The sequence below is a fragment of the Epinephelus lanceolatus genome, chromosome 10 (assembly GCF_041903045.1).
Source record: "Epinephelus lanceolatus isolate andai-2023 chromosome 10, ASM4190304v1, whole genome shotgun sequence".
In the NCBI taxonomy this organism is placed as follows: Eukaryota; Metazoa; Chordata; class Actinopteri; order Perciformes; family Serranidae; genus Epinephelus; species Epinephelus lanceolatus.
In genome coordinates this window covers 38212020-38226133 of record NC_135743.1, presented here as the reverse complement: position 1 = coordinate 38226133, position 14114 = coordinate 38212020, and the positions used below count along the sequence as shown (strand labels likewise).

The 14114-nt window shown below is 41.4% G+C and overlaps 1 protein-coding gene across 1 annotated transcript in view; it reads left to right on the top strand.

The window, feature by feature from the left end:
- cdk14 (cyclin dependent kinase 14) overlaps nucleotides 1-14114 on the top strand; it is a 289130-nt gene that overhangs the window by 25085 nt on the left and 249931 nt on the right. Inside the window, exon 2 of the mRNA XM_078171996.1 lies at nucleotides 2970-3001. Within this exon, the coding sequence (XP_078028122.1) occupies nucleotides 2970-3001 (32 nt within the window). The remainder of the gene's footprint in view (nucleotides 1-2969; nucleotides 3002-14114) is intronic.

Below are 14114 nucleotides of genomic sequence, written 5' to 3'. Positions count from 1 at the left end.
TTAACTGCAGTGGGCTGAGAACCTTCACTCAACCTGATTTTTGCGGTGTGTCCGTTGTCATTGAAACTAGTCAGTCCCCTAGCCTGGCTTTTCGGCCAATTTAGCACGTTGAATCAACAGCGGAGCCCTTGGACTTTTGCATCCAACTGAGTTAAGTCCAAGGGCTCCGCTGTTGATTCAATGTGCTCAATTGGCTGAAAAGCCAAGGACAAAGGCTGACTAGGGTCAATGACCATGGACACACCAAAAAGCTAGGGCCACAGACACTCAGTGACAGTATTGACTCTGGGCCTGGTGTGTTAGGGCCCTTAGACCAATGGGCCATCCTCACAAATGAAACTCTGAATTCAGTTAGGACTTCAATGGTTACATGTTTAGCGGATCCTTCCTTGTCTTTGAGAAACACCCACTCACTGACAGCGGCTGATGGTCAGCTTTTGGCATGGTGCGTCAGAGTCCTTTGAGCAACAGGTCATCCTCACAAATGAAAGTCTAAATTCAGTCAGGAGTTCAATGGATACATGTTTGGAGAAGTTCCAGCTTTCAAAGCAGCAACACATTGCAGTAATGTGTCCAACACATCTGTGGGAAAGTGATTTGAGGACTGATGACCTCTTTTGAAAGTTGTCGGTATAGCACTTCCAATAACCCATTGGTTGGGCTAAAGCTCATTTGTCCAATTTGGGGTTCGAACCCACGACCCTGAGATTAAGAGTCTCATGCTCTACCTAACAAATGAAACTCTAAATTCAGTCAGGAGTTCCATTGTATACACATTTAGAGAACTTCCAGCTTTCAAAGCAGCAACACATTGCAGTAATATGTAAACTCATACTTTTTCTAGACTTTTTCCTGGGGGAGGCTGTTCACAACTACTATAAGTCAAGACTATGATGTCATGAATTTCAGTATGTGTTTGTCATAGCAAGAACTACTTTTTCAAGCAGATTTCATGCAACGACATGGGGTTCTAGTTTCCCAGCGCAGCGCAGGGTGGCGCAGGGTGGCGAACCCCGTGCAGAGCTAGTTTCGAGCAGCGCAACCCGAGGCGCGCTGAGTTTGGTAGTTTGGCAGACCGAGGTGTGCTAACATGGGTGTGGCGGCGCAGCAAGGGGAGGGGTCGACAGATCCAGCTTGGCGCAGTGACAGTTTCGTGCCCTAAGGCTTCGCCGAAGGTGCGCTAAAAGCTCGCCAGCTGAAACCAGGTCTACTGTCAGCGCAGGCAGAGTGCAGCCGGTACAAGCCGAAGTTTGACTGACCGGCAGACAGTGCGCACACGTCACCAAAACCTCATAGGCAGGTTTCCAGAATATCAGGCACATTAACTATGCAATAAATACCCAAAAAAAACACTATTCAATGCAACTATCTGCAATCAGCACATAAAGGTATCTCTATATCGACTGTCCCGTCACATCTGATGTCAGATCAAAGGGGATTGGCACCGTTTGGCACGCGTAATGGAAACCCAACCTGATTTGATTAACACAGCTGCAAACTAATGAGTTCACATCCCTCTCAGCCAACCACAAACAGTCACAGCATCAGATAGGAAGTATATATTCAGCATCTGTCATCTTAGAAAAGTCAAAAGAAAAGAAACACAGTGAGACTGCGAGAGAGAAAGAGAGAACGTGCGCGCACGAGAGAAATGCAACATTGATTTACAATTGTGGTGACCTCCTCCCAGGCTACCTTTGCCTCATCAGCCCGTGGAGGTCTGCTCGCAGTTCCGTATATTTGGACACTGCAAGCATAGAACTTCCGGACCAAAACATCAGTTTCCTCCTGGGAGAAGTTTGGCCGTCTGACGCTGCTGCTCTCTTCTGCCATGGCGAATTGAGTAAACTCTCATTACGACTTCGCGCGGCGCATTTAAGGGCGAGGAGAGGGGCTCATTTGATTGGTGTGATGTGTGTAAAACCCTCTCCACCCACCCCTCCTCCCTCTTTCCGACTTGCGCAGGTAGGGGGGACGGAGGTGGGAAAGAGGAGTAGCTGCGCCAGGTGCACAGTGTGCCAAACTTGCAAAATCCGCCTGGCCACACCCAGTTGGCGAAACGCAGGTGCGTTGCGCCCCCGCCTCGCCCGGTTTGCGAAACTAGAGCCCATGATGTTATGTTGTTAATGCCACTTGAATTTCTTACCATTCAGCATTATTTTAGGAAAACATCAATTCTATCAATGCTGGTATGCTTGGTAAGAAGACACAAGCGTTGGTGGTAATGATAAAATATGATGAAATAAGCTCTCTTAACAAATATTGTAAATGTCCTAGTTCCTACTACTATTTTCAAATACAAATCCATAAAAGTTCAAATTGTTGCTTGTAGTGCTACTATGAAAGTCAATCAGTTAATAAGTTGGTTAAAAGTAAATTAATTTCCATGATTTTGATGATCCATTAAGTGTTTCAGTCATTTTTCAAGCAAAAAAGTAAAACATTTGCTGCTTCGTGCTCCTTGAATGTAAGAATTTGATGCTTTTTTTGTCATTTATGAGAGTAAATGAAGAGTCTTTTTGGTTTTGGACTGGTGGTTGGACAAAAGAAGGAAATTAAAGATGTTACTTTGGGTTCTGGGAAATTGTGATGAGCACTTATAGAATCGATTAATTGTGAAAATTATTGGACGACTAGTTGATAATGAAAATAATTGTTAGTTGCAGCCATTGTTGCTTGTGTAGAATATTTCAGTAATTTTCAGAAATTTCCATCCCTGCTAATCTTGCTCTCCTCCCTCCTGCGGTGAAACTCCATGACAAAACTGAGGTGTCACCAAGCCTAGTGAACTCCTCCTCAGCTCAATCCAAACTCAGACCTGCACTGCTTTAATAACAGCAGAATGAATGTCAGTGACACGGTTCTGTGCTGTGCTGCGTCTCTACCATTAGACTTTTTATTTTGTTCATTCTTCAGAAGATGTCAATACAGGCACTGTCTGATTCTCTCTTCCTTTCTTCTTTTTGCAGCTTTCAAGAAAGAGGACAGCGGCTTTGATGAGGTAGGATGAAAACAAGTGAATTTTAGGGAGCTTGTGACATCACTGGCCCAGTTTCAGGGCTATACCAAAGTTATGTACGCTGTATTTTTCACTAAAATTATTCATCAAGGTCTTGTTGGCCAGATGTTGTCAGGACTGCATTGCAGTTGATTTTTTTTTGGATGTGGATCCTGCTGTTACTCAGTGCATATGGTGTGTAATATATTCATGTGTGAAGCATGGTGGTTTTCCCTCTCATCTCAGAGACGTCCCTTAGGGTCAGTCGCCATCACAGGGCTTCCCTGGCTGGCCAATGAGACACCACCAAATGCACCAACCAGATTCACTCTGTATGAGTATACCCAGGGCACCAGACTTGTTTCACAGCCATCCCACAACTGCCTTGAAACTGACTGAAATGCAAAATCCTCATTTTTCATACTTGTAAATGATCTGTCTCTGTGGAAATGCATTGTTAAAAAGTGTGGTCAAACAGCAGAGAGTGGTTAGTCCACACATAGTGAGCTAATGACTAAGGACGGTTAAAAATGTTTACAGTTTGATAGCTGAGGTTTGTGCACATTTATGGCCACTGCCATTCTTTTTGAGCAGGCCATTATGCATTATGATGCAGCCATGTGCCTAAAATTCCTAAAAACACCCTCACTCCCCTGATCCGGGCTCAGTGGAAAAATTCAAGTTAAATGGGTGAAATGTGGTGTGTAAATGTGCCAGGTGCATGGCATATTAAAAAAAAAACAAAAAAACATTGCTTTCATGTGTTTAAAGTGGGAGACTGTTTAACTCCCAGCATCCTCAATATCATTTTAAGGGGTTGATTTACTGTGGATGCTGCAAAGCTTTTTTTTGGATGCTAATGAGTATGGTAGCATTTGTGTCTGTTTGCTGTATGGTCACACCAGTACTTGTGATGGCAAATGGACAGAAATGTTAATAAAAATTGTTAAAGCAATATGTATTTTACAACATTTTACAACCAACTCAATGTGATTAATTTGTGGTTAGGTTTAGGCCATAGACTGTATAAGTAATGGACATAGCTAGGCCCGTGACGTCACCCACTAGTTTGTAGAATCCTGTTTTGGAGCCTTGAGTTTGGTATTTTAGCCATTGCCATATAGGTTTTTTGGAGTCAGAAGTGTACATATTTGGACAAGAGGGTGGAGGAGCGAGGGGTGTCACTCAGATCGCCAGTGTTATCTGTTTTCTTCCGGCAACAAGCAAAGCTCTCACGAAATGACGTCACAGCCCAGAGCAAGTGAAGGGTAAGAGAAACGCTTAGTATGCTATTTACAGAGATAACACTGGCGATCTGAACCGGTCAGTGGCGAAAAAAAAGCACTTTCAATGCGCAAACTTATACGGGACGCATTTGCCCCCGTTACCGTTTGAGCTCGTTTCGCGGCTGCCGGCTGCATCCGCCTCCCTCAATACTGAGCCAATTTTAGAATGTGTTGTACCTATGAATCATACACACATATACACATGGGGAAATAGGGCCCAGGTTGAAAAATACCAAAGTTATCCTTTAACCGTGCAGCCCCAATAGTGTTTATGGACTTAGCAAAGTTGTTGCATGCTTGGCTGCTGCAGCAGCTCTAGAGTGTCTTCCCTATCCGTGGGCAGTTTTATGATATCAATCAATCAATCAATTTTATTTATAAAGCCCAATATCACAAATCACAATTTGCCTCACAGGGCTTTACAGCATATGACATCCCTCTGTCCTTATGACCCTCGCAGCAGATAAGGAAAAACTCCCCAAAAAAAACCCTTTAACGGGGAAAAAAAAAATGGTAGAAACCTCAGGAAGAGCAACTGAGGAGGGATCCCTCTTCCAGGACGGACAGACGTGCAATAGATGTCATACAGAACAGATCAGCATAATAAATTAACAGTAATCCGTATGACACAATGAGACAGAGAGAGAGACAGAGACAGAGAGAGAGAGAGAGAGAGAGAGAGAGAGAGAGATGCAGGTAATAACAGTAGCTTACAACAACATTATTGAAAGTAATAATATTATCGTTATAGTTCTGGCTACTGTGGTACATTATGTTGAAATTATGTATTATCTGGCAGTATACATGTGTGATAATAATCATATATGTATAATAACAGTAGAAGTATGACTAATGACTAATGATGGCAGCAGCAGCAGCAGAAGGCATCTGGCAGGACCACGGCAGCAGCACAACCACACACGTCACACTATCCAGGCACCGCTGCGATATGAGTTAATCTGAGAGACAGTGGAGCACAAAGGCTCCGGAGAAGAAGCCGAGTTAGTGACATCCAGAATGGCCGAGTTAGCAAGATGCAGTAATAGGATGAGAGAGAGAGAGAGAGAGAGAGAGAGAGGGAGAGAGAGGGAGCCCGGTGTATTATAGGGGGGTCCTCCGGCAGACTAGGCCTAAGTCAGCCTAACTAGGGGCTGGTACAGGGCAAGCCTGAGCCAGCCCTAACTATAAGCTTTATCAAAGGGGAAAGTCTTAAGTCTAGTCTTAAATGTGGAGACGGTGTCTGCCTCCCGGACCGTAACAGGAAGATGATTCCACAGGAGAGGAGCCTGATAGCTGAAGGCTCTGGCTCCTGATCTACTTTTGGAGACTTTAGGGACCACGAGTAACCCTGCGTTCTCAGAGCGCAGTGTTCTGGTGGGATAATATGGCACTATGAGCTCTCTAAGATATGACGGAGCTTGACCATTTAGAGCTTTATAAGTTAACAGTAGGATTTTAAATTCAATTCTGGATTTTACAGGGAGCCAGTGCAGAGAAGCTAAAACAGGAGAAATATGATCTTGTTTCTTAGTTCCTGTTAGTACACGTGCTGCTGCATTCTGAATTAGCTGGAGAGGTTTTAAGGACTTACTAGAGCTACCTGATAATAGAGAGTTACAGTAATCCAGCCTTGAGGTAACAAAAGCGTGGACCAATTTTTCTGTATCTTTTCGGGTCAGGATAGGCCTAATTTTCGCAATATTACGCAGATGAAAAAATGCAGTCCGTGAGGTTTGTTTTAAATGAGAATTAAAAGACAAATCTTGATCAAATGTTACTCCGAGGTTTCTTACGGTAGTGCTAGAGGCCAGAGCAATGCCATCTAGAGAAACTATGTCATCAGATAAAGAGTCTCTGAGTTGTTTGGGGCCAAGAACAATAACTTCAGTTTTGTCTGAATTTAACATCAGGAAATTGGTGCTCATCCAAGTTTTTATGTCTTTAAGGCAGTTATGGAGTTTAGTTAATTGATTACTTTCTTCTGGCTTATATATAGAGTATACAGTATAGAGAGTATGTTTTAAAGCAGTCCTGCTCTTTTATTTGCAACATTTTGCAACACGGTATAAACCAACCAGAGATATTATAGGGACAGTTACCTCAGTATAAGTGGTGTGGCAAAACGGTCGATAAATTTATATTGCCTGTCAGTAAATATTGCTATATTGACCAACCCTGGATGCTTAAAGCACCACTGTTGCCACAATTTCATCTAATCCCAAAACAGTTTTTAATTCATCCTGTAGATTACTTTTATTGTCCCAGGAACACTGTGATGGTGTTTATTCTGCAGCCCTGTATAACATATTGATTCCTCCTGCATTCTGTCTCAGGTTGCTGTTGTAGGTGGCTGGTTGATGAGGCAGTCAATAGGTCCAAAGGATGCTGGGATGTTATGTTTGTATTGACAAGGGAATCGTGCTTGGCTGCTCTTTTGAGTTAAAGTAACAGTGAGTGCACCTACTGCAGATGGCTACCAGAAGCTGTGTCCTTGTTGTCAAACAGCCACATGGTTTCGAAGCTTTTGGAATCTTTCCAGTATATTGTCTTCAAGAGGCAGTGGCATTGCTTACTGAATAAGTGATAAGACACCAGGATGCTTTGTGTTGATGTGGCAGACATGTTTCTGCTGTGGTTGGTTGGTAGATTCTTTTATTCTGTGTGACAGACCTGCTGAGATCCACAACTGTGTTCAAGTGAGATGTGAGGGCAGACACATTGGTACCAGACTGATAATCAGACTGGATAGCCATTTTTCGTCATTAGTACTCTGATGCACTGTTTGTGTTAGCCATTTTCTTTAATCAATAAATCTTTGAATTGCTTCCCAGTAAAGCACCACAAACTTCATCCTCCAAAATGATTATACAGTTAACTCAACACCTCTCTAAAACTACTTCAACAAAAACTTAAGTTAAGTTTAAGTTTATTTACTTTATTAATCCCCCTGAGGAGAAATTCAATGTGTTAACATTGTGTTAACATTGATTACCTCCTGAAGGTGGGATGTATAGCTGGACTGTTGAATTGGACTGCATTAGTTTTAACAGGCTGTACCTAAACTGGCAGCTGAGTGTATCTTTGGCATCACTGAAATGTGATGAGCTAATATCGAGTGAGAAATTGGCACAGCCAGTTTTTTAGTTGGGGAGTTTCCCATATTTTGTAAAAAAAAAAAAAAAAAAAAAGGGTTTAAAGGTCCAGTGTGTAAGATGTAGGGGATACCTTGGCAGAAATGGAATATAGTAAGTAAGTTTTCTTTAGTGTATAATCACCTGAAAATAAGAATAGTGGTGTTTTCGTTATCTTAGAATATGTTTGTATCTACATAGGGAGTGGGTCCTTGTCCATGGAGTCTGCCATGTTTCTACAGGAGCCAGGAACAGACCAACCAAACACTGGCTGTAGATAAGACAATCTGTGTTTTCACATTTTCATGTCAGCCACCACCATATTTTGCAGCCATTCTGTGTCTTTTGCCATCCACCATCCCTCACAGCTCACATACTATGACACTTTACAAATGTGGTTATGATGTGTATGAAACATACAAATGTAACATATTTGTGGTTTGCAGAAATGTACAATGCTGACATTTTCATCTGGTGACAGCGCTGCTGTTCCACCCGTAACTCATTGCGTCTCATCTCAGTCACCTTTTTTTGTTAGATCTATCTGATTTCATGTGGTCCATATTCTCCATAACTAGAAAAGAAGCAGTTTGCTCTCATACCGCAGCCTCAGCTGTAGAGTGGTTGTGTGGTGTAGATGTGGAAATGAGGAATGCTACACTGTAAGATTTGAGAGGACCTTAGGAAATCTTTATTTTTGTTGGCAAAGGGACATGAGAGCTCAGATGTCAAGGACGTCACATATGTTTGGTAACAGGGCTGTTTGTCAAACCTCTTGTGATTATTTGGATAAGATATAGCCTATGTTCTTGTTCAGGAAGGGACTTTTGTGGTGAAACAACGTGAAACAGACCATTTCTAGAAGTCACTGCCATGGGAATTAGCTTAGGCCATTTGCTATAAATGGGCCGTGCTGTTAAGAAAGAATGTAAAGAATCTGAGATGGAAAAAGACTCCTTCCTGTCCAACAACATGATGTTTAAGAAACTGAATGGTGGCCTACAGCTACAGTATGTGAACAGCAGAGTGTGATTGTATATGTGCATGTATTCATACCCTGTGTCTGAGAGAGGCAGACGGAGACTGAGAGCTTGTTTGCCACTCGTGTCTGCTGAACTGATGATCATTTATCATGTGAATAGGAAACTATGTGTCTGTTTAAACCATAGAGATGGCTGGTCAGACGGAGAGGTCTGAGCCTACATTCAGGCAGAAGGAGAAGCACAATCTCTCACTGCTTTTCTTTCATAGCTTTAATTTCTTGAGATAAAAACAATATTATGCAGGGAAGTTGACATGGTGACATCACATATTTGATGAAATATTGAGCCAACAAGCCCTCTAGCCTAAATGACAAAACAGTTCATTTGTCTGTAAACCCAATTGCCAGAAAAAAATGTTGGCATTGTATATTTCTGCTAACCAAGTATATGTTAACTTTGTACAGTATTATCTGTGGATTCAAAAAAAACTTTACATTTCGAAATGCTGTGGTTCACATGTGGTTAGGTTTAGGCACAAAAGCCACTTGTTTATGGTCAGTAAAGATCATGTTTTGGCTTAAAATGTCCAGTCTTGGGAAAAGCAGTGATGGACAATTGCTCTGCGTGGCACTGTCCCTGTTGGAAAAACAGCCAGGGGTCGAAATAATAAACACCAACGTTTGGTGCCTAGAACAGCAGCAGGTCGCTAAAACAACTGGTTTTGCTGTTTGTTGGTCTGGAACAGTGGCCTGCAACTTGGCAGGCGTTGCGCCTAGGTGACATGCCACCCACCTTCCCCTCCGCCTCGCGATGACGAAGTCAGTTCGTGTACTACGTCACTATAGAAATGCTTATATGATACGTATGAAACATACAAATGTAATGTAGGCCTATTTGTGGTTTCCACAAACCTGCAATGCCAACATTTCTTCTAGCAACTGGGCTGTTGTCTACTCTAGTGCCCCCATCATCAGTACAACATTTCTTAGCTAGCCTATAGGGAGATTCAAGACTAACCATTGCTACTGAGGTAAGGGAAAATTTTGAGAAAAGGTGCTTGGCTGTAGACATATCAAGCACATTTTAGTTGACAGAATGTTAAAACTTTTTTTTCTAAAATTCTGTGTATAGGCTACACATATTTACAATAGGAGCATGTAAGAATCGTTTAAGGCCTGCGTCAAAGATACATTAAACTTAGAATGTTAAAAAGTCACCGATATTAATATAGTTTTTTTTTTTGTCAAAGCCACAGGGAGCTACTGTGAAGGGCTAAAGAGCTGCATGCAACTTCAGAGCCACGGGTTGCCTACCCCTGCTCTAGGTAGTAAAGAGAGCAAGAGAGTCTTTGGGTCAAACAAACACACCTAGGACTTTTACCTGCGAGACCACATTTTATGTTTCATGTGAAACTAAAAGTAAATGTTAACTTCTTTTAACTCAACATATTTATGTAGTTATCACCCATAACATGATGTACGTACGTTTTGCAACACATTCTCACTCCAACCTTGTCACATATCAACATTTGGTCATGGACTTTCCACATTGAGATATGACGTGCAAGGTACCCTGGGTGCATTGGTTGTTGACATTCTGTGATGTCTAGCCAACTTCAGCCTCTTACATGCATTGCCTGTTTTCAAAATACACTTCAGTTTTCACAGGAAGTGAACAGTTTGCATACAGTCTCTTTCGAAACAAACGTGCTATATCAGTACAACACTGCAAATTGATGTTTTTCTCCTGCAACAACGAATGCACATGGTTATCTTTCGCCAACACATGAAAGGGGTTGGGTTTAGGCGACACAAGCGCATGGTTGGGTTTAGAGAAAAAAGAACAGGGTTTGGCTTTACAGTCTTACAGGAAGGGAACACCTCCTGGGTGAAAGTCATTAGTTGTTGGACCCATACACCACCCCTCCCACCCGCCTTAACTTGGACTTCCATCGCCTTAACTTTCCTTGTTGTCTCACCGTCTTTCCCCATGACCCTGCCAGGCACCATTTAACACTAACGGCAACTGGCTGTGTGTCATGCTGATGTGAAAGGATCATGGAGGAATGGATGAAGGATGGCTTTTTTCTTCATTGTCTGACGCAGGAAGTCACTGACCAAGCGCTGGTTTTCCATGACTTATAATGATATATAGCAAAAGGTAGTTATTTTGACTGAAAACACAGCCTTTTTAATAACCTTACTGAGTAGTTTTGGTGCCTAAACCCATCTGTGCCACCAACACGTAATTTCAACATAATACTTACTATAACCACGTAATGGGGTGTTCAGAGGTCTTGGTCATTTTACATATTTCTGTTAGAGCACATTGCTTAAAACAACAAATTATCATTTTTACTTTTCTGTTAGTGTGCATGGATTGAGATACAATGTGTTCATCAGTGAGCTTTAGAGTTGTTGGTAGGTGTATGGTTGGAGAGAGCCAGAATAGCATTTTCCCCCTGCCTCCAGTTTTTAGGATAAGCTAATTTTATCACGTCCCAGCTCCAGTTTTTTCAGTTATTGCAAGGGACCAATACTTCCGATAGACTAAATAATGACTTCAAATTTGATGACTGTTCGAAGGAGATGAGATACGAACCGCATTTCTGGTGTCATAAATGTCTTTGGACAGCCTTCCATCCACCCCAACCTTTTCTCTAACAAGTTTTGTTGAACTATAACAAAGTCATACTACTTCTGCCTTTGCTTATAGTCACAGAGCCACAAGAGGTCACTTGTCAGAAAATTGTGAATAGAAGATGTGTTCAAGGAGTTTTATTTCAGGAGAAAGTGCTATTTTGCCTCAAAATCTCTGACCAAGGAAGGAAATCTCTGCTCCTGTGTGAGTTGTTCTGACTGAAACATTTGCCCTTCTCTTTCTGTGTGTCTGCCTCCGTCTCTAAGGGAAATAGATACTGAAACCTGACTGGCTAATCTGAATCTGTGGCAAAAGTGCTGCACTCAACACAAAGAGCCTGTGGTAGGCTTTGATTATGGAGGACTGTCTCTCTACATAACTGCTTTGTGTGTGTGTGTGATTTTATTGTCGTGAAAGAATTTGCTCTCATAGAAATTGTCTATAGCATTTACCATAAATTGTCAGGTTTTGTTTGAACTCTTTGATTAGTTGACAGTAGTGGTGATTGCTACTGAGTTAATGATTTTCTCATTAGCCATCTTTGACTCTTTGTTCTCTTTCTTTCGTGCTTTGTCTCTTTTTTCCTGACTCTTTGTCCCTCTCCATTTTGTCTCTGTCACATTCGAACTTCATTATCTGTTCTCACTCCAACTGGAGCTGAATAATCTCATGTGTTTGGTGTCGGGATCAAAAATTAATGCAATGAATGTGTTTCTCAATTACGGGAAGCCCTTGGAGAATCCATTAAAAGCAAAACACTGCCATTAGTCGCAGGGAGTGTAAATCACTATGAATTCTGTGGATTGTTTTATAAAGGAAAAAGAAAATCTGTGCTTCCATGTCATGATTCTTGCTGCTCTCAACTGTTTTTTATTACAGTACGAGCCTGAAATCATGATGGAATTCAACCTTGTTCAGCTTTCAAGTTTTATCATCTTGAGTAATAATAAACGGTATTTTACTATATGATAATTCTGATTCATAGTTTTCTTTTGATGATATCCTCAAAATTCCTCATCAGATAAACAGAAAAGTCTCCTGGATAATTTAAAGGAAAATATGATTTATTTCAACTTTGGTTTTGTTATCTTAGCTTTTGCCATCAGATTGGTTGGAAATTATAAGATAGTATTTGTTGGGAACTCCAAGCATGGCAGCATTGCTAAAAAAGTTCATTCGGTAAAATCTGAAGCAGGTGGTGGTTGTTTGGGTAATAGTTGTAATGTTCACTTTCATTTTCTCCTCCAAAAGAGTTTGAGTGAATCAGCTGCATGCCTCTTGACTGGGGCTTAATGCTAACCCGTCTGTTCGTCTGATGGCTCAAGTTTCTTGCCATCAGCTTAGCGTGGCATATGGCTCTAAATACTTTGATACCAACCAGCCTCAGCCACTTTTGCTATAGAGAAGAAGATACACAATGGTGTGAATTAGACCTGTAGCAAAGTCAGCTCTGTCCTTGCAAATGGGAGCATACTACGGCACTGTAGTGGTTGAATTCATCTAACACTGATCTGAATCTGAAAGTAAATTGATGTAAACTGCTGAATGTTTTATAGATTAAATATTTAGCTAGTGCTGTACACAAGAGGATATTATAGAAGTTTGTAAAGACATGATGACAAGTAAGTAGCATACACTTGTCAGCCACACCTTGGTCCCACTCAGCGCCACTCTCAATGAAAAGCTTATAGCAACAAGGCAGGGTCTGTGACAGTGGGTTTTCATCTGATTTTAACTTTCTTGGTTTTCAGAATATTAAAACCTCTCAAAACCCACTGGGCCACCACTGGAAAATAGCTTGAGCAAGTTTGAGGAGGCTGAGCATCGTACCTCAAAATATAATGTTAAATGTTTAAACCTTTGTCAATATGGACATGCTACACATCGTTATCTTGGTTAGATTCTCCAGAATTCAATGCTTAAATTCAATTTACGGAATCCATGAGCACCAAAGTATAATGCATTCAGATTAACCAACATGGTAAACAAGAAAGACTAACTAATATATTCCCATTCCTCGATTATTTATCTTTCTTTAGTATCAATAGAATCAAAAAGTTTTTCCTAAAATTGATCACAATTTTGAATATTGTCATGTTAAGTCCATTGCTTACTGTATGCTAATTTTGTTCGTCAAACAGATAAGTTTGAGTTCTTCCGACATAAACAAAATTTTCTTATCTTCCTGCGTTGTGTTGTTGGGTATGTTTGTTACCTTGCTGGCTACAAAAAAGCCCCCAAAAAAAAAAGTGTCCCCAAGCTTCTCTGTTCAGCCCGTTGGGCTGCCACATATCTTTGCAACCACCGTACTACAAAATTAAAGGCATTTTCTCAAGGTTATGGCTTGATGACAGTCATTATATAATGTGATGTATTTGTTTTCTGCATTCCGAGTACAAAAACAATACCAACATCACAAGAACGCTCAGAATGTCCTTTTTCCAACAATGCATAGAACTCAAAATCAGTGTGACTGAAAATGATGTAGTCACATATGACAGGCCGGGTTTCTGTAATTTGTGCAGGGGATTAGTGTCTGAGCCTCCCAACTGTATTTTTCCAAGGAAATGGATACGGTATGGATATTGTCACTGTGTTTCTAATCAGCATCTGCAAGTAGACGTGTGGGGAAAAAAATCTGTCAGTGGTGTCTTGTATGACTAATAAACTTAAGATAAGTAAGCCAGGGCGTCGGTGGCTTAGTGGTAGAGCAGGCGCGCCATGTACAAGTGGCCCAGGCTCAACCCCAGCCTGCGGCCCCTGCTGCATGTCACCCCCAACAACCTCCCCCCCCCCCAAGGTTGTCTGTCCCATCAAATAAAGGCTAAAAATTCCCCAAAACATATCTAAAAAAAAAAAAAAAAAGATAAGTAAGCCAAATTTCCAAAATGGGAGAAATCTGATCACTGACCTGCTGCAAGTGTTTGTGGATTTTACAGTAACCAGGTTACTACATTCATTGTAAACTGATTTCCTGCATGGCCTGACTTGTCATCATGGTTACATTCTCACTGTTAATTCAGAAAACATACAGAACGTTTACCTCGGCCACCTGAAATAAATCCTCCCACGCTGC